The 25,578-nt window shown below is 36.0% G+C and overlaps 1 protein-coding gene across 12 annotated transcripts in view; it reads left to right on the forward strand.

Moving 5' to 3' along the window:
• FER (FER tyrosine kinase) overlaps positions 1 to 25,578 on the forward strand; it is a 166,503-nt gene that overhangs the window by 79,251 nt on the left and 61,674 nt on the right. For 10 of the 12 annotated variants that reach the window (XM_030511505.1, XM_030511506.1, XM_030511513.1 and 7 more), the window contains 3 exons: positions 2,116 to 2,319; positions 5,329 to 5,451; positions 23,447 to 23,503. In XM_030511505.1, coding sequence (XP_030367365.1) covers positions 2,116 to 2,319; positions 5,329 to 5,451; positions 23,447 to 23,503 — 384 coding nt within the window. Of the gene's footprint in view, positions 1 to 2,115; positions 2,320 to 5,328; positions 5,452 to 9,053; positions 9,240 to 23,446; positions 23,504 to 25,578 lie in introns of those variants that run through there. The other 2 variants (XM_030511516.1, XM_030511517.1) reach the window with 2 other exon arrangements.

Genomic DNA, 25,578 nt, shown 5'->3' on the forward strand with positions numbered 1-25,578 from the left:
CAAGACCATAAAGGAACTCGAAGCAGAGTAGGAAAAAATGTGAACTACCTGTTTTCATATTATATGTTTTAAGTATATTGAAACTTTTAGAAGTAGAGCCATATCTTGGTTTAAGTACAGTGCTATGCTAAAACGCCATCCCCTGTTTAATTGTTGGGAGAAGTTGGGTTTTATGTGTAATTAGGGAAAACAAATTTTTTTCATGTCGTCTGAAGAAAGTCATAGAGAAACTGCACTTCCAAAAGCAGCCAGGAGTTTTAGCTGTTGCTTAAATTATTTGTGCGCTCTCATAATGTGAAGATAAAGGGTAATATAGGGAAAAAGCATAGTCTGAAGAGCAAACAGCAAGGTTAGGAATTCATGTGCTTTTTGTGGGCAAAATTCTATCCAGTTTTCTGTAATAAGATATAAGTTTAATGAAATGAGGAGAGAAAACACAACAAAAGGGGCAACTTTCATGTACCTGTAGTGTAGTGCTGTGAATGAACTGTATGAAGAGTCTGAATAAATAGCATCATGAATACTAGTATCTGCCCCACTGCCTATTTTTTTTTTTTTGCCACTGTGACATTTGAGCTTAGCACAGACATCTATTATTGTTTATAACTTTTTTATTGTTTATAGGTTAATAGGTGAAATTAATGTTGGTTTCATGTGGTATATTAGCATATGGGAATGAGCCGGGTATATGGAGGCAAAAGGCAGGATATTCCGTAGGGAGTTATCTCAACTTACCAACCTAAATTTATTGGTTTTCTTACTCATATATGAATGTGCCCCTCTTTTACAGTGGGGGCAAAAATGTCCTGACAAAATGTTTTGCTTGCTTAAAGATGGAAAATAAGGAAGTACACAAAGTCTGAGCTCAGAATATATGTGAAAATACTGTGCTGTTAGTTTAATAAAATGTCATTCCCATTATTATTTTCTTTTCATTGACAGCATAAGTACAGGAATAATATCTCATTTTTTGGAGTTAGAAGTAATACACTGCTGTTCGTTCAATTTTTCTCTTCAATAAGGGCAGCAGCTGGGGACTGCTTAATTTTACTGTTGGAAAAAAAATGCTATTTCAATGGATTGTTAAATAGTGAGAGAGAAGGGGGCTCAGAATAAGTAAAGTGGACAGTATTAGCATGATGAAGTATATGAGGGCATTTCTCTCCACTCAGAAGGGATGTTTTTCATCAGGGCAAAGCAGTAGGAGAAGTTCATTCAGAACTGTATGCTTTGTTTGTTATCTGTGCTTAATTGAGGTGTGGGTCTTCCTGCTGTTACCTAAAGTGCAGTTCAGCAGGCTTGCCTGGGACACATTCATATGCCCGTTCAACTCACGATACAAATGCACTGTATTATTTTGTTCAGAGTTTTACTACTCTGGAGGTGAGAATTTCTATGAGTGCTGACACTAATGATTTTGACTGACATAGAGCTTAAGTAAGGGCTTCTCTGTCTAGCCATAACAAATAAATCTGAAGTGGTCATTGACCAAAATACAAAGTATTCCTCAGTGTTTTCTTAAACAATGTGAGCTTGTTGAAATGAATATGTTAAATTGGTGGTTAAAACTCATTAACTCCCATTTACAGCCAGTACACCCACTTGTATATTATGCATTACAGTGTAAATGCTAGGGAAAATGTCTCATAGAGCTATTAACTGATCTGGGATGCAATTGGTAAATAAATTAGTGAAAACAATGTATTCAGTTCAAATGCTTTGTATAAATCAATTTCATATGTTTTTATATTTGAGAAGTTTCTGTCTGGATAAAGAAATGGTTCATTTTGAATTGTTATTAATAACACATCAGCTGTGTGAGAAAGAGTTGGTCAGTATGACTTGAAAAATAGCAGGCCAAGTGAAAAATATTAAATGGTTTTATGGATGTTTCCATAATCTTTTGCTTTTAATATATTAATCTTTTAGGTGATAAAAAGAAGGTAATCAGTATGTCATTTTTTTACATATAAGAGCCTTGATTTTGTTTGTTGACAGAAATACATAATTTAGATACAGAAACAGAAATAATTGGTGTTTATCATGCTTTTCATGTAAAAGTAAACTAAAAATAAACTGTTAAGAGTAACATTTTTCTTCAATATTTTTCCCAAGTTCTTTGATGTAATTTCAACCACTGAGAAACCGCTGGCTGAGCAAGACTGGTATCATGGTGCAATTCCAAGAATAGAAGCCCAGGAGCTGTTAAAACAGCAAGGAGACTTCTTGGTGCGAGAGAGCCACGGGAAACCTGGTGAATATGTCCTTTCTGTGTTTTCAGATGGACAACGGAGGCACTTTATCATACAATATGCTGATGTACGTCTCTGACATAGTACTGGATATTTTAAATGTTAGGAAGTTTATCATTTCAACTAACCAATGTCGGGTCTGCATAATTTTATATAGCAGATGGCTTTAGCCTTTATATGAAAATATGAAAGCCCTTGGAAATATTTCCATCAATGCTGAAATCGGGGAGGAAAAGATAATTTTGGGAAACAAATTAAAAATATGAAGTATTAGGTTATTCAACATCTTTTATTTTACTCTGAAAAGCCAAGATATTTCTGTAAGTGTTTTGAAATCCAGAATTTGTTATTACTATTTTATACATGTATGTTTGTTTTTAAACCCATTTTCTTAACTGGTACTTATTAGGCTACTTTTAATTCAGACTATAAAGATTCCATTGAAAATTGGAAACATGCACAGGGAAGAAAATAATCGGTTGATCTCTGTGCAGCTGTGTATTGAAGCTGTTACATTAGAGATGCTTCTATTCTTTTTTGCCCTATGGATATTGTTCAGTATAACAAAAACACTTATGGATGTTACACAGCTCATATACTTCAAAGGACCAGAATTGATTTCCTTGTTGCTCTAACTTAGGAAAAGTTGATCATTTTAAACAGTATTTTAATTGTTAAATGCCTTTATGCAATGTATTTCTTCTTTCTCTTCTTAATGCATTACTTGTGTTTTTTAATGTATTATTTGTTTTACCTTACAGAATTTCAAACTCATTCAAAATATTACAGTTCTTATAACATTACCAGAAATTCTTCTTGAAGTATGACATATTAGCAAATCATTCTCAGTTTTGATTCAGTAATGCTGCCAAAACATATTTCAGTCTCTTGCAATAAGGTCTCCCACATACAGGAAAAAAACCACAAATTTAATCATATAATGAGGTTTGCTTAGGGGGATTTCCTTGTCTAAATCCCCAGCTAATGCAGCATGCCTGGGTGAAGTCAATATTATGTACCTGTTTGGTTTTTTTTAATGAGAGGCAGTGATATTTTTGAAAATGCACAGAAATTGGGAGGCTTTGCTTACAGAAGCCAATTATATGTCAATCATTATGGGTGCTTGTCCAACTGGAGTTTTCATTAATTTTCACCTAGAATTTTCCTTATAGAAGTGAACCTTTACACAAAGTCAGGGTTTATTTTATTTCGATTTTATGATCTGAAAGCATTTTGACATGGCAGGATGCTCAATGAGAAAATAAGAGCAATTAAATTACCTGTACCTTGACACACAGTCTTACAAGGTGCTTGGATCTCTCTGGTCCCGACACCGCAGAAATAAATGCACATTGTATCCTTAGTGCGGCTGAAACGCTTTTGCGTAAAATACGTGACTGGTGGATCGTCATAAAAATATAGATTGGACTTTCTAGTCAGTTAAAATAGGGGGTTTTGTTTAAGAAGTATTGCTGTGAGGCTTGCCTGTAAAATGACTCATTTTTGTATTAAGGTTTTCCACCAAAAAATAAAAAAAAAAGCTGTCTTTATTTCCATAATTTTGCTACTTTCTCTTAGGAATGACATTTGAGATGTAAGACTGGTGCTGTTTAATACTGCATAACTTGGATGGTCCAAACATCGTCAGGTCACTAGATTTTTCTGCTTTTAAGTTTAGTAATAGGGCATTATGTTCATCTGCTCTTGAGATACATTTGTCTCAGGTTTTCTTGACAATCATAGAAGTTAAAACTTTTTTCTTAAAGAAATGCAGGAGTCCTTATGGTACTCCTATGGGATAAAATCTTTGCATTTATTGGGGGAGGGGGTGGAGAGTAGAAAGAGTAAAGCTTATTAAGCTCTAAAAAGGATTTAGATGGTAGGATTATTACGGTCATTTAACAAGAGGGATTGTATTCATGAGCATTTTAGTAGAGAAGTTTGAGGAGAGTTTAGTGCAAGGGATTTGTTTGTTAACATTGGTATGAACAATATGGAATCAGGTCTCTGTGACTGGTCAAATCACACTTTTGGATCACTGACAAGTCCCCATTTAGAGATCAAACTTGGTGTCCAAAAGTATTCTCTCTATTATTTTGAAGTCTAATGTTAATAAAACTATGTGTGTGAGAAATGGCTTCAGAGTTCAGCTTTAAGCATCAAAATTCACTGCTGTCATTCAAGGCTGCTGTTGTTTTTTGAGCCTGTGCTATATTCAAATGTTAGTGATCTTAGTAAGACATTCAGAAGAATGAAATAAATACTTCTTTACTATTTTTCTCTCCATCAAGAGTGTGGGCAAAGATAAGCAATGACAATATAATTTTTTCTCCTTAACACCTGAAAAGATGATATGTCGTAGGAGTCTTTGCTAAGAAAATGTTACATGCTTCTAAGAAAATATTAAGGATTTAACTGTTTCCATTGTGTTTAATTATATATATAGAGTAAATAAATTTATGAAGCAAGGGAGGGAGGGAATTCTGTCTTGCTCAACTTCTCTCTGAATTATATGCATAACCTGCCATTTTTTAGCTGCTGTAGACTCTTCTTTAATAGACCAGTCATGCATCTTGTGCTCTGTGCTAGGGATTTATTAATTTTATCAAATATCATAAATGCAGTAAGATCCAAGTTAGATGGTGTTACTCATCTCCTGTTTGTTTTATTGCCAGATGTTTAGTTTTTAGTTTGTTTTCTGTAATTCTTCGAACTTTAAGTAATTAGGAAGTGATTGTTTTTTGTAGTTTAGAATACTTTTATTTCACTCTGTCAGGGCTTTAACTGTCCTAAATCTTTAAATTATGAGTCTAAATAAATAGTTATTTTATTATGTTGCCTTAAATGAGTGATGCAGTAATTTTGCATTTATTAATTTATCATCTTCCTAACTGTCATTCCATTTAATTCAGTAGAAATGCTATTAAGTAGGTCAGAAAAAAAAAATCTAGTTCTGTAAAAGCAAATATTTCTTTGTATTGTTACTGGCGAGGGAAGGTTGGTCATGCGCTTTTGCAGTTTCTTGTTCAAAATATTGCTTGTAGAGAAATAATTATTTTCTTTTACCTCCATACAGAATCAGTATCGTTTTGAAGGAACTGGGTTTCCAACTATTCCTCAGCTCATAGAACATCATTACACAACAAAGCAAGTTATTACAAAGAAATCGGGTGTTGTTCTGCTGAATCCTGTTGTTAAGGTAATGCATACATTCCAAGAACTCTGTTTAGTTGAAAAGAATTGGGGGGGTGAGATTTGTGTTGTTATTTAAATTATGTTCCTATGCAACTTCTCAGAATATAATTTTATTCTTGGTTATTTTGTGACTGAGCTTTTTCAACCTTCTCTCCTCTGTGCAACAGATTTCTTTAAAATAATGCTCCATCCTGATTCTTATAGTAAATCTTTACTATCTTGAAAGAATGGCATTCGGTATCTGACAAAATATCCTCCTACTTTTCTTTTTGGTTTTTGATTTGGATTTCATTTCTAAGTAGTTGAAAGTAGTAGTCCATTGCCCATAAAGTTGTGATGAAGATTTTTTTTTAATAAAATGGTGTTCTTTGCCTGGTAACGTTCTCATGGAATTTGGAAGTTATGACAACTCATTTGTCTCTATTTTATATATCAGAAATAAGTTATACAGACACAGAGAACGATATCATTCCAGCATCATTACAAGTTTTAAATAAAAATCCTCTTTTAATCAGTAAGCTATTGCAAAAAGTCTCTCAGGAGGGAAATTAAAGGGATGAAAATATTAAAGTATATCACTGTTTAGAAAGCATAAGAGTCTCTTTGGCTTCCTCCAGTAGTTTTGCAGTAAGTATCTACTTAATTGATGTTTCATTCATAAGCAAACTGTTTTCCACTTAAATCTTTGCATTTTAATTATGAGTAAGCCATTTGTTCTTGATTTTATTTTAAGACTGGTTTCAAGCATGGGTGTAAAGCACCTTCTGTGTTTACAAAATTTCAGGAAGCATAACAATTTATACTTCAGAGTTAGTTCCCTACTCCAAGGTCCTAGTCCTTTTCCCCTAATAATCCTAAAAAATTAAATCATATTCTCTTTCTCAAAATTGTTGTGATTTTTTTTTTTTTATCTATGCTTACCAAATAATTTAATTTTTAAACTTTAAGAATGGGGCTTTGCAAATACACATTTTAGGCTGATGTCTTGGTGATTACCAAATTGGCACTTTATTGAACGTAAAATATTGCTTAAATTCATTGTGGAACGTAGGAGAAAAGGTAGGACGTTATTTTTGATGTGTGAATAGTTGTATTTTGGTACAAACTGTTTAAGCTAAAAATAAAGGGTTGCCAAACTGAAAATATCTTTTTATACCTGTTTGCAAATTTTTGTGTTCTGTAATACCCTCTTTGATTTAAATGTTTAAGGACTTTTCTGTTTCCTGTCTGTGTACATACTGTGAGAACAGACCTATTTTAGCGAATGTAAAACTGTAGTGCAGTATGTTACTACATACTAAATGATATCAGAATTTAGTTATTCTCTGATATCATTTAGTAGAGAAGTTTGGTCAAACAGGAGAACATCACCTGGAAAACATCATCTCTTCATTCTCTGTTATTTACTTGGAAGACAGGGAGTCTCAGTATTCCTGACATTTTATTTTCGTTTTGCTATCTTTTTTTTTTTATAAAGTCAAGCTTTAATTTATGCACAGTTTTGTGTAACTATCTATTGTCAGAGAATTTTTCCAGTACCTATACTATGGAAGAAATATGGTCCCAAATGACTTTCCTAATCATTTCTCCATGACTGTACTTGATCTCATGGACTTTGAGATAGAAATGTATGAACAGATCATATGAATACCTCAGTGATAACCATGCAGACATGTATGACTGTGTGGTGGGTCTTTTCAGGTCTTGAACCCATACCACTACATTGTGTCATAATCTCCTTACAAAGGGATGGAGGACAACATTTAAGACAGGCTTTTCTACTGTCAGTTTTTGGTGTTTGGGTTTTTTTTTGGTTGGTTGGTTGGCTTGGTTTCAGTTGGGTTTTTTTACTGTTTTTTTTATTTTTTGGGGAAAATGAAGTGGGACGTCTCACTATACTTGTTGAGTTAGTCTTAGTATTAACTAAAATTAGTGAAAATACTAGTATTTCCTCTAGAATCATGCTACTTTTATGACCAGTTGGTAGTCTATTTGAGCCACAGTGCAAATGCTTTTGACTACTCAGGTTTCCTGAAGTGCTGCAAGTAATCCATAAAATCCAATCACACAGGCTCCATTTGTTTTTTCATATGACATATTTTGTGCTGGTTTGCATCAGTCTTAACATGCAGAAGTATTTCCTTTAGGGTTGATGAACTTTTCAATTTTCATTCTGCTAGGTTATGCAAAGTAATGGGAAGGATGTCCATGGTAATACTGACTGGTAGTGTTGAGAAGAGTACTGGGTGGCAGGAAACTTTACTATATAAGTTTTTTAAAATAAATGAATTACGTAATGTATTACATATATTGTATATAGGCTTTCAAGAATATATGAAATATGATCTGAGTGTCTCATATGTGCTTATATTTTGTATAAACTAAAATCAATATATAGTGTACCGAATGCTTCGTGACCATAATTTGAACCAAGTAAGACAGTATTGGAAGGGTGTTAGCTGGATGATTTAAATTGCTTTAGAGCAGCTGTTGTTAAAAAAAAAAATCAAAAACAAACCAACTAAGTTATTTTGTTTTGTAATACCTTTCGGTCTGAGCTATGATGTTATGATAGTTTTAGCTTTCCTATCTGATAAAAATTAGTTGTTGGAAAAAATATTTCAGAAGTAAGACAAAGAGCGTTGTAAGCTTTCCTTTTTGATTTGCATGGAGCTCTGGCTTTCATATGGGCAAGTGGAGACATTTTAAATTGTATTCAGAAATAGCATATGCACTCTGACAACTGGTGTTGGGGGTATTTTATGCATCATATGCTATTACCAGAATATCTTTAATAATTTCTTTAAAATTCATTTGACACCTGCGAAGATCTTCAAGACTGTGTTTTCTTTGTTTGTATTATAGCTGCAAAGCAGTCTTTGACATTTTGGGCAGTCTTTAATCTTTTCATGCAAATTGCTGTCTCTGTAATAACCTACTTAGAAAATGAAAGTTAAATATGACAGAACTTCACAGAAAAAGAATTATGGTATGTAGTTTGTTTTTGCAATCGTTCCTTCCCAGTCATTCATTCTTCTTTACCATATTAGTGAAATTAGTGTTCACCTTCTGTGACGTTGCCCTTGAAAGGAACAATCTTAATTGTGTCACAAAAGGCTTGTCCCACATCCCATTTCATGTAGATGAAATCTGCCTGCTTGGAATTTTAATGATACTGTAATAATAGAATTTAAATTAGAAAAACTGAAGGTATTAAAAAACATACCTGCAAGTGATTTCTTTAATGAAAAAGTCTCTCATATTTATTTATAATCTTTTAGAAAAAACGTATGTTAGGTTCTTCAGTTGATTATTGATGAAGTGACTGGTACATAAAGACCCTGAGTAACCTCAGTGCACACCCAAGCACGTTATTCGAAGAAATGCTATTTTAAACATATTAAATATATTTTAACTTTCTAACATCTTTGACATCATTTTGAGAAGGTTTTAAAATTTTCTAAAATACATTTTTTTACATTTAAGAAATCTGTTTTAAGTTGTGGGTATGCTTCAGTTTGACTACTAGAAAAGGGAATCATCAAACAAATAAGGAATGCCATCTTTGTTTGGATATATGTGCATTAATGTTTTCACTTGGATCAGAAATACACTTTTGAAGCAAATCTGCCTATGCCACTTAACGATGCTTTCCTTCCGTCATTGAGCAGTCTCCAAGGAGTCAAACTTTCAACTGGAAAAAAAAATGGAAGGTGCACATCTGCTTATGGGAGGTTGTTGAGTCTTCAGAAGCAAGAGACATCTAGTTTGAAATAATGCTTTTCCCCCTAGATGAATGTTTCAGGTCCTCAGCACCATTTCACTTGGGAGATCTGTTACTGTTTCGCTAGTGCTAATGAAGTCCTAGTCTTTGGATCCTTTGAAAGGGATCCAAGATCCAAGGAAAGGATATATTTGAAAAATCATGGCAGTCAGGTGAAGTTCCTGATGACTGAAAAAAGGGAAATATAATCCCAATTTTCAAAAAGGGGAAAATGGAAGACCCAGAAAATTACAGACCAGTCTTACCTCTGTGCCTGGAAAAATCTTGGAACAGATTCTCCTGGAAAGCATGCTAAGGCACATGAGAAACAAGGTGGTTGGTGACAGTACTTTCGAGTGCTGTGTACAGTTCTGGTGTCTTCAACATAAGAAGGACATGGAGCTGTTGGAGCAAGTCCAGGGGAGGGCCATGAGGATGATAAGATGCTGGAGCACCTCCTGTGCGAAGACAGGCTGAGAAAATTGGGGCTGTTCAGGCTGGAGAAGAGAAGCTGTGTGGAGACCTCATAGCAGCCTTCCAGTATCAGAAGGGAGCCTACAAGGATGCTGGGGAGGGACTCTTCATCAGGGGTTGTAGTAATAGGACAAGAGATGATGGGTTCAAACTTCAACAGGATAAGTTCAGGTTAGATATAAGGAAGAAGTTCTTTACAGTGAGGGTGGTGAGGCACTGGAACAGGTTCCCCATAGAAGTGGTAAATGCTCCATCCTTGGCAGTGTTCAAGGCCAGGCTGGACAGAGCCTTGGGCGACATGGTCTAGTGTGAGGCATCCCTGCTCACGGTGGGGGGGTTAGAACTGGATGATCTTAAGGTCCTTTCCAACACAAACTATTCTATAATACTATGATTCCATGATCCTCTGTAGTAAATTCAGATTCTGAGCTGATGAAAAAAAAAACCTTCTAGTTTGTCAGATAATTAGGCCATATATATATTACCAGTAACTTTCATTTTAAAAGTCTGATTCCATTTTGATGTGACAAAGAAGCTGGTGATATGGCCTCAGCATTTTCTCTACATGAAAATGATGAACCAATTAATGCTGAGTGAGAGGAATGAAAAGTGGTAAGAAAAACAAAATGTGATTTGTGATAGTGATTCTAATGTTGATGAATAAGTTTGCAAATGATGTAAGAATTCTGTGAATGTGATGCTGTCTTGCAAGAGTATGTTAGTGTTAGACATGGAAAGAAATGATGAAGAAATATACATTTAATGGAGAACATAAAGGTAGAGACATTCCTTTCATGAAAATGCACTCATAAAAATCTGACATGACCCTAATTTTTCAGTCACTGAACCAATTTGAGTAGTTTGCGTTTAGAAGTCTTTGAGCTCAGCTTTCAAAGATGGATGGCAAGAGGTGTATCTGCTCCATGTTTCGGCTTCTTAGTAGTACCACAGAAGTAATACTGGCTCCTTTAGCATTTAGTTAACATATACTTATCAATGCAAAGCTAAACAGAAGTTGTTTTCCTGTGTTTTGCCTCTTTAGTGTTGGTTGACTTTACGGGTGTTTGGTTTGGTTTTGCTTTATTTTGAAAAGCTGAAGTTCACTGAAGCAAAGAGATTTACCAAGGAGACTTTCAAGTTTATCATGAAGTAATCCCATCGCTCAGTTAGAAATTCTCATCTTGTGACAGGAAAGGGAAACAACTGCAGTAATGGTGAGCCTTTTGGGAAGATCATCTTGCATTTATTTGATTTGAGGACAGCTCTTTAAGAGCAGAAATCTCAGCTGGAAAGGAAGAAGCAGGCTGTAGCAGTGAGCAATTCAGTTATTGCAGTATTACCTAGGCTAAGTTTGTAGCTCCAAAGAGGATCCCTCTGTCAATTACCAGTGTGGTACCCATGCATCTGACCAGGCTTGTAGGAATGCCAAGAAGCACCTGGTGATTATGGTCTCTGTGTGTTGATTTTTTGGCCCAAAGGTGTAATTCTCATGAAGTCTGATACATGAATTTTTAAATGTTAAAATATATCTTTTCTTTAAGGAAATTGAAACCACAGTGTGAAGTGAGGATTTATAATAAGTAAAAGATTTACTTATAGAAAATGACTGTATTTATTGCATAGGCACAAAATGAATATTTTGCCACGTATTTGTTATTCAGTATTATGATGATCATGCAGAAGGCCTTTGATTCATATGTCAAGGAAATTGGTAGTATTTTTTTAGGATAATTTAGACAGATTTTCAGTAGGTTCTTTAGTTTAATTCTGGAATCTGAAGAGAAGACTGCAGCTTCTCTTTGATTTGATAACAGAGTTTCATATCTTAATGCTAGAGATGGATTTCAGTTATATTCCTATTTCCACTGAACATAGAGGTGGTACAGGATTTGCTTTTAAGGCAGAGTGTTGCAATATTTCTGACAGGTAACAATAAGATTATATCTTTCATAATGGTGGTCTGTACTTTCAAGGTATTGCATCCTAATGAGAAAAGGGAAAAAAGAGAGTAATTTTCACATTATTCTAACAAAGTACTAAACCAAGTTTATGTATAATTTCAGGTATCTTGACTACTTTTAAAATTTAGAGGATTTTTTTCTCAAAAAATCTCTTAAAAATATGTTGTAATAACAGAGGCACATAAGGCTCTGAACCTTTGTTACCTGAACAAAGAGTAACAAAGTTGATTTATATCCAGTGATCAAAGTTTTCTGTTGCTTTGTTCAAGGCCATAGCATTGAAAATCTGCACTAATGAATGTTTCTGATTCAGCCTTGTCTTTATGGTATTTCATTCTGTGATCAGGTTTAGAATAAAATTGGAAGATAACACTTTTAAAGGGTGCGTCTGCAGGGAGGACGGAAAGAGGATGGAGCATTCCTCTCTTTTTAAATCATACAGAATGTTTAAATGGGAAACTATGTTATCACACAGGTTTGTTTGCCTTTGAGCATACGGAAGACTCACTATTTTGGAGGGCATATCTGGTAAAGGGCAGATAATTTCTTGGTTTGCATATATTTGGTTAACAGGTGATTCAGAGTACTTCGATTAGAGGGCTGGATTTGCTATATTAGGTAGAGAGTAATGTTGTAAGTTTCTTTGATGTGTTTGAAATATAATGGTTCTGACATAAACTTGGCTTTCCTCTTCCTGTGCTGAAGGATTTCACATTCTATGTTTGGTTCCTTCTCAGGGTTTTTTTTTTTTTTTTTTTTCCTCTATTTCCTGTATTTTTCGTGAAAGATCCTTAGCATCTTTCTAGTCCTTTGATGAATAACAGAATATAAACTTAAGGAAATACTGCACATCCTTCAACTAAAAAACTGAAGAAAACTAGGTTTGCATGTTGACTTCTACAGTAATTTTGTCTATTGATCTTCAAGAAAGAATGCTCAAAGAAAAGCTGTGCAGTCAATCTGTCACTTCTGCAGCTTATACGCTGGATAATAGCTTTTGCAAATCTCAATTCTACGCTCTAGATTTATGGCGATATAGAATTTGGTTTAGCAGAAAGGTTGAATGACACAGTGGTTTTTTATGGAACAATAACAAGTCAGATGAAGTAGTGCTTTTTTCCCAGGAGGTAAACCTATCTGCACTATTATTCTGCTTTACAGCTCACATTGAGTTCATCAGTGTGGCTTAATACAGTGCTGATAATAATGCAAAACAGCTTCTATAAGAATTTTTACAGCTCATGAATCTTTATTCTGAAACAGTTTTAAAGAAGTTGTCAGAAAGGCTTTTTTAAAACCCCTCTTGTAAAACTCACTTGTTCTTATGAAAAATCTTTTCCACTACCTACCTTTATTTCTGTACTTAATCTGAAGGACTTGAAGCATACAGTTTATGATTCATGAAATTGATATGCGCATTAGATATACTGGCATAAGTGGTGTCAAAAATAGTACTTCTCTAAGAAGATAATTTCTCATTTCCACATTTTTAGGCCTTTCACACATGTATACAACCGTTACTCACTTTCTTTTTTTCCTCTGGTTCATCAAGTTCTGATAAGTGATATCTGAATGTGATGAAAAATTATCTGTGATTATTATTTTCTTATCCGTTAAAGAGTCTTACTCTAATTATCATTAATACTGAAAATGAAAGATTGCCTTTTTCTTTCTCTTTTTCTTGTGGAAAAATTTCTCTTAGCTGCAGTAATTCATAGTATTGATATTTTCTGTTTCATTTGGAAGAAGGAGAGCAAATATTACTTTCCAAAATATTTTTCTGAATGCATTTTTTCTGTGTACAACATGGAGAAATGAGCATAATGCATACTTATGCACAGTACTTGTAAGAGGCTGACACTATAATTCTTTTTTTTTTTTTTTTTTTTTTTTAGAGTAATATTAATGATTAATTTACTGTGGTGAGGGAAAGGGGAGGGATATTTAGGCTTTTGGTAAAGTCTCCACACTGTGTTCAGGTAGATTATGTTTTCAGTTCTCTTAAAGCAATACGTTTTCCTTTTGGTTCAGCCATTTTGGGATTCTCTAAGTCAGCTAAGGTTTCCAATTTCTAGAGGTCTTTAGCCTTTTTTGCTTTTGCTACTTCTGCTGTTAAGATTAAAAGTAGTGGCAGAATTTGCTATAGATACTGCCTTCGTTAGTATGATGGCATCCAGCTTTATGATTTTAATATGGTCTGAAGTAGCTAGAGTAAATAATATGACAGAGAGCATGAAATAAGTAAATGACAGTGATGATAACATTGAGTTCTTATTTATTCATACTGCGATGGAACCTGATCAGGATTTGCTCACTCTTTCACAAGTCTTGCTTTGGCATCTGGGTAAGAATCTTGGTTTGTTCCATGATGCTCTGAAACTGAATGTAAGTGTAGGTGGCATTTTCTTTTTATCCCTTTTTCTTGCTCCTATTAAAAATGGTACGATTTTAAAGTCAAGTGTTTAAGCTGAGGCTCTTAAATTCATATCTGATTCCCAGAATGTCTGTTTTAAAGGTGTTTAGTATATAATTGCCTTACTGCTGGTTGTTAATTTGAAAAAGTACCATTTTAGAGTACTTCATGATTGAAATTGTTACCAAAAATTATAGAAAAATAATGCTAGGGGAATATGAACACTAAGTATTTGTTCTGGTTTATGTTTTCCATCTTACTGAAAGCTATTATAATTTACTGCAACTGATTTGTAAGACTTCTTCCTGGCATAATAATTTGTGATTTCTTCGATGTGGTTTCTAGTAATGAAGGCAGATAGGCAGGAGGAAAACTGTGCTTCAGACTTGAGCTTACCTGGAAGAAATTTAGGGCAATAGTGATAATATTTCAGTCTCATAGCTCAGAAGAAGAAAAATGAGAGTACATCTCGTACAGCCACCATCTGCTGTTCATACTGTGGCCTCAGCGGCCTTGCACACAACTCTGGTACCTGCCTCTGCACTGAAGAAAGGACCAACTGATTCCCTACTGACTGCGCAAGTCATGAAACTCAGCATAGCCCAGGGAATTATGAGACTTACTAGCATCTTCCTAACTTATTAACATCTTCTTATATCCAGAGTACTTTATTTTACAAGTAAAAAGAGAAATTTCTGATTATTTTTGAAGTATTCTTTTTCACAGTTGAAGGTTTATTTCTTTAATTACGGGTTAAATACCTTCAATATCATGACAGTTAGCTAGTACCTGACCATTGAGATAGGGTAGCAGTGTCAAGGCTGACCAAGTTCTCCACTGTGTGGTTTGCCTAGTTGACACCTTTTTTCTTAGCATTTTGCCAACAGATCTAGCAGTATCTTCAAAGGGAAGATATGGAGATAGGACTCCAAACATGTTACTAGTAAAAAGCTAGGTCAATAAGCATCTTGAGACCACCCGCTCTCCTGGATAGAGCTTAGGACCAACAGGATAATGCAGCTGAGGACTACTCCTTCAACCCTCAGCTGGGTGAAGGTCTCACGCAAAGCCTGTGGGAGCTGCTTTCATCTGTGAGGCTCTGCTGCTCAGCTGAGCCCCAGCTCCTGCTGCCTCGCAGCCCTGTGCCTCGTCATGTGCCCCAATTTGTAAGGCCCTGGCCCTTGATCCCTGGGTGGCTTCTGGACTGATCGTGGCACTGCCTCGTCACTGTGAACGTGCCCACCAGTCATGGCCTGTGTCTGACTCTGGTTCCTCTCACTGGCCTTCACCCTGAGCCCGACCCACAAGCTGACCCCCAGCGTGGCCCCAGACCTGCTTTATCACCAAGGATGTGGCTGATCTGAACTAGGGCTGTCCTCCTGGCCTGCCCTGCTCCCTTGCTGGTAGCAGTGGTGTGGGTTCTGGATGGTGAGCTGTGCTCATAATTTAATAGATTAGTCCTTGCCATCACTATAATCATTATTACTATCCTATCAAAAAAAGGGCTGATATTTGTATCCTTTCATGAGGTCATAAATCTTTCCTAGCTGTGTACTTGGTTTGATTAATTGAAATGTATGAGATACTCAAGATGGTTAAAATTGTTTCTTCTAGTCCACAAAGAAATAGGAATTCAGAGAAGTGTCCTGAACATTTTAATATAATGTCATTATAATCTCATGAACAGCATCTGGTTTTAGTAAAGAGCTCAGTTCACTGAGACACCTATATTCACTACTGAAACACAAATGCAGTGTCTAACAAACAGGTTATATATAGAAGCTAGAATTTCACCACTGAAAGGCTGGTATCAAAATGTACATCTGATTCTTTTTCAATCTTTTTTTTAGTTGCAAACTCCAAAACACTTTCCAGCTGAAGTTTCTCTTGACCAAAGAGTAAATTTCAACTTCACTTTAAATATGTTTCTTTGTTAATTATCTTCTCCTAATCACAAAGGGTTGGCAGACCACAAATCAAAGGCGCTGTCCCAAACATCTTAGCCATCCACTTACTTATGACTTTTTTAAAGTTTTTTAAAAATTCCAGCAAGTTACAAATATAGTTTAGAGTAATTTTTCAGCTGGGTTGGTAGCACAGTACAGCAGTAGTTCACGCATTACTGTCTGCTGGGAGAACTGGACAATGGCAATTTGTAATTTTTTTTCCAGATCTCATTTATTTTGATCTGCCTCATATTAAATTTTACAACTTATGCAAATGAATGAACTTTAAAGTTGGAAACACTGCCCAGTTGGACAGAGTGGTACAGATTTTCAGGAAAATTCCTCTCATTATGTGGAGGAGAAATAGAGTCTCAAAGCTATAAATAGGTATCTTAACTTGGTTTAAATATGTTAAGTGGATTGTTGTGCTTTTCAGGAACTGTCATAGAATCATAGAATCATAGCCTCAGGGGTTCCTCATGGCTCTGGAGAGCAGGCAGCCTTCACAACACCCTGTTGCTCTGCTGCTCAGGAGCTCAGGAGGGTGAATAAGCAAGGAAAAGTAACACCATTGAACAAAACAGGCGGGAGGATGTGGCTTCAGAAGACAGTAATGCCTTTCCCAGCCAGGAAGGAAGGAATACATCTGCCTAGAGCAATCTCAGTAGGGTTCTTGCTCATCTTTACTTTCCTCTCAAGAGGAAGGTGAAAGTCCACCTTGTGGCAGTTCTTTCCTATCCTTTAGGTGTCTTGTAATTTCCCTGGTATTCTTCCATAGAGAATTTCAGAAGCCTGCTTTTGCCAAATAGCTTGTCATGTCTGATAAAGGATTATCTCTCAAGAGGCACTGGAGCGCTATCTGAGCTGAGCCAAGTTGGTTACTGTGCTTATCTAAGAAGTATGGCAGTCATGTAATTCAGTTTCCTCTCATGGGGAAAACCATAGGACATAAATAAAGTAGAATGTGGTAAAGTTCTGTATTTCTTCAGTAATTCCATTTGGAAATAAGATATATCATTAACGTAAAAACCAAACATTGTCAAGCACTAAATTCCGTAACTGGATTTGTCTAAAGTGGTTTTATATTCTGTGATCCAAAATTAACAATAGATAGATCTGAACAAGCATGAATTAGAGAGAGATTTATAGTGGTCTTACAAGAAGGCAGCTAAGCAGGTTCCTTCTGGGGGGAATAGTAGTGCACTAATAGTCTGCAGAATTCTGTCCTCTCTCTTTCAGATTAGTTTATGATTAGGTACGGAAACGTGGTGGATTTGCTCTGTTTGGTTTAGAAGCAGGTTGATTGAAAAGAAAATTTCTATGACTTGAATTGATGGGCTTTACAGTGTCTGTTTATCTATACCTACATTAAAGATTATTTTGTATTTCACATTTTCCTGTCACATTTCTATTCTAACTTTCAGTATCTTTTGCATGCATGCTTAATCTGTAGAGTAATAGCATTTAACAATTGGAGAAATATTTACATTTTATTCCCAACCAGAATTAAGCACTTCCAGAAGATCATAAAATTTATGATCAGACAGAAAAAAGTCATGAATTTATTTCTGACTTTTGTTTATGATATGCTAGTATGCCTCCATTCCTTTGTGTGCTTAAAGGATTTATTTAATTATTGGCAGCTATCAAAAAATATTGAATGATGACATATTCAACCCATTGCAATTTGAACAGAATTAGCGAGACAACATTCTTGTAGAAAGAATGTTTTCTTTGTTACTGTCCAGCTTGCAGTGCTGTTTATTAATTAAAGATCAATCTGAACCAGTGGCACTTTGTTTTGAAAGGGTGTTTAAAGGGATATCCAGCACACTGCAAATTAGAAAATTGGGTTTGTTTCTTGACAGATGAGTTTGGTTTTGGACAAATGCCAGAATTGTACACTAGTATGATGTAGGTGACAACATCTCTTCTCTTAGATTCTTTCTTACTATCTGCTTAAAAAACTGCTTTGGTACAGTTTTAAAAGGGGTTATAATACTTCACAAGTTCCTGAAGATACTAGATAAAACTGCAATGCATGCTGACTTTTTTAACTTACTATTTATATTTGAAATGCTTTCTTCAACTTGACTAGTGTTGTGGGACAGAGGGACTAACTGCAGCTTCAGAGTTGAATTGAGAAATGGACTTAGGGACGGTAGTTGGAAGTGCTTCCTTACCATCACAGAATACAAAGCTCTGTGTTAGGTTTCCAGCCTCTCTTTTCACAGCATGAGAAGTCATGTACTTTAGGAGGAAATTACACTCTTAGGAGAAAATTCAGGCTTAGCTAGTGCTAGGGCTTAGACACTTCTCTCTGCATAGGACTTACAGTGTGTAATCCCTGTGCCCTGCCGCACCTGAGTATCTCAAGTGAAGGTATCTCAAGTGAATCAGTTTACTTTGCAAATAGAAAAATAGGATGTAGTATGAAAGCTGCCATCTTTTTATCCAGAAGCTCAATGTTAACACTCAGACAAGGCTATATAAGAGGCAGGAGAAGGAGAATTGTGTTTTGATACTTGCTAGTGGGAAAAAAATATATAAATACTGTGTTCATAGTCCTTAAGGCTTTCACTAAACCTGAGAGAGAGAAACCAGGAGGGGGAAGCATAACAGAAAAGCTTATGAGTGAGGGGAAAGAAATTAGATAGATAGATAGAAGTTCTGGGTTACAGTTTCTGTTCTGTTAATTGTGTCACAGTATGTACCTTCTGCTAATCTCATGTGGATCATCTGGCAAATATTGCCAGTGCCAGGTTCCATTATAAATGCACAAGTTGAAAGACTAAATGAATGATGAGAGGTGCGATCAAAAAGAGTACAATATGCTAAGGGTTACATCATTTTCCTGAGCTGTCTGCTTTTGAGGTCTGTGCAGGTGGTGCCTGATGAGTAGTGAAAGAACAGTTCTGAAGAAATTCCGTCTGGAAGCAGAAAGGATCGTTGGAGCAGCACCTGCCTCCTTTTCAGTCTTCTGGCTCAGCCGTTTAGCCACAGGAGTGAGACATATGATAAGTCTTCTAAATCTTAAGACGTAGTTTGTATACCTACAAAAGTAATTCAAGATTTCTATTCATAGAAGGGTCTCATAAGCAGTGAACTCTCCCACTTATGTACCCCTGAGGTGGATATTCACCTACTGATATCTTGTGAAACTGATAATAGCAGGGCTGCATAATTTGCATATGCTGATCAGTAAAGATTTTTTTCTAAAGCAACGAGAACTTCAGTTGCAAAGATGACCAAAATTTGAATAATCCTTTGATTATGAAAGCTCTGGCAGAACCATCATAATGTAATGAATGGGTTACACTGATAGAGTAAATGACTGAAAGTTTTAATGAAAAGTACAGGTAATGATTAATGTACTGATACAGTGATAACAAATCCTTCCACAGATCACTTGGTTCCATTTTATGTTGCCATTTTCTTTGATTAGTCTTCTGAAGGACTATGCATCAGATTTTTTCTCCATAAACAAGCCTTTGAAAAGCCATGTTTTTAATATTTTCAAAAAGTCATTCACTGAAGTACTGTATCATTGGAATGAAGCAGTAAAAAATCCACTACATTTTAATTGTATAACTTTTTTGCTTTTACATTTGCATTTCAATGTTAAAGCCCCTTATGTTAATACCTCCAAGTAATCATTTTTGTGATTTTTTTCTTTACAGCTTTACTTGCAAATTGTTTTCTTAAACCTGCATTTTACTGGTAGAGGAAAGTGTGCACTTTGATGGCGCTTCCTATCTGTCGTGTAACAGCTTCTGAATGAGGCATCCAACCAGAAAAAAAAAAATAAATCCAGAAAATCTTCAGTGAACAGAATATGTGTGATTTTTTGTAAAATCAAAAGGAGGAGATGAAGGGAATGCATTACTTAGGGTGTCTGATCAGTGAGGCAGTTGTTTTAATCAAGAATCTTGGCTGTAGGAGAAAGATCACTTGATATTGAAGATCCCTTTCAACCCAAACTGTTCTATGATTCTATGTTAGTAGGGCATTTCCTCACAAGAGGAATAGGAATGGCAAAGTATGGATCCCATCACAGCATGGTGGCGTGGTACAGGAATTCATGTGATGGGGCTGACAGAAGTTGCATAATGGAAGTGTGGGTGAACAGAGGCATTCAGAAAGTCTCTAGAAGTTCACACTGAGCACAGCTTACAGGAGCAATGGTCTGTGTGATTTTTTGACGTTATATGTAAGAAAAGAAAAACAAAACTCACCATAACAATGACACCCCACTGTCCTGGGTTCAGCTATAGCAGTCATTTTTCTCCTTCTTAGTAGCTGGTGCAGTGCTGTGTTTTTTAACTTTCAGCCTGGGAACAACGCTGATAACACTGATGTTTTTAGTTGTTGCTAAGTAATGTTTATTCCAACCAAGGACTTTCTCAGTCTCATGCTTTGCCAGGGAGGAGGGGAAGCCGGGAGGAAGCAGAGACAGGACACCTGACCCAAACTAGCCAAAGGGGTATTCCATACCACAGCACGTCATGCCCAGTATATAAACCGGGGGGAGTTACCCGGAAGGCCCAGATCACTGCTCGGGTCGGGCTGGATATCGGTCGGCGGATGGTGAGCAATTGTATCCTCTCCCCTTGTTATTTCACTAATCATTATTATCATTGGTGGTAGCAGTAGTGGTTTGTATTATACCTTAGTTGTGGGACTGCTCTTATCTCAACCCGTGGGAGTGACATTCTTCCGATTCTCCTCCCCATCCCTCCGGGAGCGGGGGGAGGAAGGGGGGGAGTGAGCGAGCGGCTGTGTGGTTCTGAGTTACCGGCTGGGCTCAAACCACGACACCCACACACACACTTTTTTTTCTCTTCTGAACTCAGTCAAAAAATGTGGATACTAATAAGTAGCCACCTTCCCAGCAAGTGCAGCATAAATCTTCTGTACTCGTTTCACTCTTTTCCCAGAACATCTCTGGATTATCTGCTGAATAGTTTCCTCCTTGCAAAAGGAGGGAGCCATCAGTCACTACAAGCCTCCACCTTCCTGAGGAGTTGACAGCAGACTTTACTGGTTGTATGCTCTGAGATCCACATACAAGAAAGATATGGACCATTAGAATGGGTCCAGAGGAGGGACACAAAAAATTATCAGAGGAATAGAACACCTCTGCTATGAAGACAGGGTGAGAGAGTTGGGGTTGTTCAGATTGAAGAAGAAAAGGCTCTGGGGAGACCTTAGTGCAGCCTTTCAGTATTTAAAGTTGACTTACAAGAGAGGCAGAGCGAGTCTTTTTGCCAGGGCCTCTAGTGACAGGACAAAAGACAATTATTTTATAATTACAATGTGATAGAGGGTAGATTCAGGTTAGGTACAAGTAAGAAATTATTTATTGTGAGGGTGGTGAGACCCTGGAACAGATTACCCAGAGAACCTGTGGATGCCCCATCCTTGGAGGTGTTCAAGGTCAAGTTGGATGGGGCTTTGAGCAACCTTATCTAGAGAAAGATGTCCTTGCCCATGGTTGGGGTGTTGGTCTAGATTATCTTTAAAGGTCCCTTGTAATGCAAACCATTCTAGCATTTGATGGACTATTTACACACAGCAGGTTTTTCTCTGTCTTAGAATTACAGGCTCATTTAGGTTGGAAGGGTGTTCTTGAGATTCTCTCCTCCAACCCCCCTGCTCAGGCAGCTTCAACTACTGTGGATTTCCCAGTACTGTGTCCAGTTGTGTTTTGATCGCCTCCACAGCTGATGACTCTCAAATCATTCTGGGTAACCTGTTGTGGTGTTTGACCACCCTCACAGTAAATTTCTCATGATCAGAATTAATTTCCTGGTTTCTGATATGTGCCCGTTGTCTCTTGCCCTGTCTCTAAGCACCACTCACTGAGAAGAGTCTGGCTCCCTTTTCTTCATTCCTTGCCATCAGGTATTTATACACATTGCAAAGATCCTATTTTACACCAGGAGATGCTGGTAATGATTCCAGTAGGAAAAGCACTCACAGTCTGGAAGGTATAATTTAAAATACTGTCTGTTACAGCTAACACTGTAAGGAGAGAGTAGTATAGACAATCTTGCACTCCCTTAGATAGTGGGAGCCCCAGGTGGCATAGCACTGAATGGGCCACTAATCCACATGCAGCATGCTGGACAATCCCTGCCTGTAGCAGAGATTCTCACATTTTGGTTATTTGATCTATAACAGGATCTTCTTACAAGGAAACAAATCTGTTCATTATTTCTGCTGGTAAACAGAAAGGACATCCACATGAGAGCTTCCTGGAGCACTTGTAGATAAAAGTAGCGCCATGCAGATGGTGTGGTTGCTAGTACCCACTGGGAGCTGCCTGTGGGTACTATTGCAGTGTAGTGGCGGAGTTCCTCCTTCAGACAAGGGAGCTGTGCAGCAGGCCTGGGCTCACTCCAGTTAACTGCTGTGTGGATCACTAACACTGTGATGTACATCATGTCTTCTGGGCAGGATCACTACAGGTCCTCTATGGTCCAGAAAACCTGGTAATCTGATGTATTAGGTGTACTTCAAAGCCAGCATGTTTGGCTAGGTTTTATGTGACTTTTAATGAGAAATGATTTAAGAAGTTGGCATACGCTTTTTGAGATATTTGCCTTTTTCATTAGTAATAAAGCTTAGAGCTTTACTGCTAACATGAGGAGCAGTAATAGTGTTTGTGAGGTGATAAGTAGATGAGGTGCTAACAGAGAAGTAAAATGAAAAAACAATAAATATGAGTTAGACTTAAAATATCCTATTCTAACACTTTAGCTAAGTATTTATTAAATATGTCTGTGTAGCAAGAAGTTTGTAATTGGTTTTTATATGTCTTTGGGCTGTTGCAGAGTATTTGTAGTGTTGCTCATCAGCACTCAACAGATACTTTAACTGGCATTTGTTATGTTATGTTGTCTTTTCAAGTAGTTGCCTGTAATATTTCAAACTACCACAAAAGAGAGATGCAAATGTGTGTCTTGTTAATAAGTAGAAAAATCTGTTCTTCTTCATGTACATTGAGAAGAAAAATGTTGGGTTTTTTTAATCTACCATTTCATGTTACATTTCATGTTATATTTCTTACACTAAAATGAAGTTTTCTTATCTGATTTTGACTCAGGTATCTTATCTGATTTTGACCTGTTAAGAGCAGGTGCTAGGTATCATTTCCAAGGCTTGTATGATAATTTGCACAGTGTTTTATCTACATACGTACTGCCTTGTTGTAGGCTTAATCTTCTGATAAAAATTTGCTATGTGGTATATTTCAATATTTTATTGTATAGCAAGTCTTCTAAACTCTGTTTTATACACAATTAGAGTTAAAACTTCCTGGCATGCTTTTAATTGAGCAATATGAATACAATGCTTCTTCTAGTGAAATATACCTTCTAGAAAATGTATCGTACATATTTGCACAGACTGAAAATTCTTCTTCACTTTGCTTTCTATAGGATAAAAAATGGGTTCTCAATCATGAAGATGTCACATTGGGAGAATTACTGGGCAAAGTAAGTAATCAAGGGAGCTCAAGAACATTTAGATAAATATATATTAACAATTGAGCCATTTCCTGTTTGCCTTATCTTTTAAATTACTGTGGTACACGATTTTTGTGTAAATTCTTTTACTTTAATACACAAGACAACATTGCACTTTAAATAAATGTAAGTCACGTTTACTGGTAAAAGATATAATGTGTGTGCTGAAAGTATTTAACTGGCATACATATTTTTCTCTTTTGGAAGGCTTTTAAGCTAGCTAGGTTTCTATAAAGCACAATGTGACTGTTTTACTTTGTGTAGTCTTATAAAATGTTGTAAAATACAAAAATTGCAAAAAATAAATATATGCTTATGTATTTATGAAATTTATGGGTTTATGTATAAAATTTTATATAATGAGATTAAATCAATATTTGTTAAAACGTTCTCTATTTTTTATGATTTATTCAATGTTAGGTAACTTCACAATCATATATGTATAAAATTAATAATTGTATGATGTAGTTTATATCACAAATTCTTCTTGAAAGCTACAAGTCTTTAAAATCAGGTAAGCCTCAAACCTTACTTACTTAAATTTTTAGCACCTTTGCACCTGTAAAGAGGGTTCCAAGAACCAGCCTGGACACAATGTTACAAAGGATTTCCCTAAAGCTGAAAAATAAGCTTCATTGAAGAAGAGATAAATGAAAGCAGTAACTGCCACCTTACTTTGGTACACGCTAAAACAATTGATAAACTATTCATGAAATGTGGAGTTAAATACTGTCAGAAAGATGTGTTACCCAGGATAGAATCTCTTTGGCAGCATAGTATTACATAAAATGTTATCTGCTGGTAAACAGAACTGTGTCTGCATGTGTCAGCTTCACATTCTTCAACAGAATAGTATCAAGGGAGAAAAATTAAGATGTTTCAGGCATTAAAAAAGCTTTGTCTTGCTAAAAAATAAATATGGATTAGTCTTGATGAGTAAAGACAGTTAAAATATGAAAATTTAGTAAACTGAATTTACTAAATTTGTGCACTGCATATTTTTAGCACAAAGCATTTTTAACGTTCAATAAAGGCACCTCAGTGCTTAAAAGTGATTATAGAAGGATATGTTTTTTAAAAAATAGAGGAAAAGATACAGACTTTCCTGGAATACAGCATAAATCTGTTATGCATCTATCTCTAAAAAGATAGAGTCAAACTGGAAAAGATAAGAATGACAGGACTATCAGCATCTGTATGACAAAATATTAAACTACAGCCAGCATCTGTATGACAAAATATTAAACTACAGCCATTCACCGTGGAAGTGAGAAATCTGAGGGTGTTTAAAGTCTTGTGTGGCCTGAAACCTTCAGGAGGAAAATCATGAAAGCTTAATGCGTAAGAGGAGGAAAATCATGAAAGCTTAATGCGTAAGAGGACGCAAACTTCAGAATAGGTGAAGATTTCCTTCACCTTAGGATTGAATGGTTTGTTTATTTACTCCGTATTAATTCTATAGTACCTCACAAAATGAAAATTATGTGAAAGAAACATGTTATATTAAAAGAATGTATCTATGATAATAATTAAATATTTTGAATAAAGTAAAAAAAAAAAAAAACAAACAACCCAACATTTTCAATACTTAAGCAGTCCTTAAGGTGGGTTCAGCTTTTACTGTTAAATACTTCTGACCAGAAGGCTAGAATAAAAATATGTTGGGAGTGACTCAGCTTCTTACCTTTGGCCACATAGTGCCATTTTAGATATCAGAGGCAGTGTCCTGGCCTCTGGAGGTGCTATTTTAGAAGGGCAGATTGATGTCAGAGATCCTATGCCTTGCTTGCCAGCTACATCTTCCTTTATCCTACGTTATACTAAATAATACTGGAAACCTATGTTTAGGCCTAAATTTCTTCCCTTGTTACTAGCAGCGCATTACTATTTTCCATCCATGAGTTTTTCTGTCTTCTTGCTTTGACAATACCATATTCCAATGCATGATGTAATGAAATCTTCATCACCCAGGAAAGAAAAGAAAACATTTCCAACAGAGTTTTGCTGGTTTTTGAAGTTACTTGCAGCCTCAGATACCAGGACAC

This window comes from Strigops habroptila, chromosome Z (assembly GCF_004027225.2).
Source record: "Strigops habroptila isolate Jane chromosome Z, bStrHab1.2.pri, whole genome shotgun sequence".
NCBI classification, from domain to species: Eukaryota; Metazoa; Chordata; class Aves; order Psittaciformes; family Psittacidae; genus Strigops; species Strigops habroptila.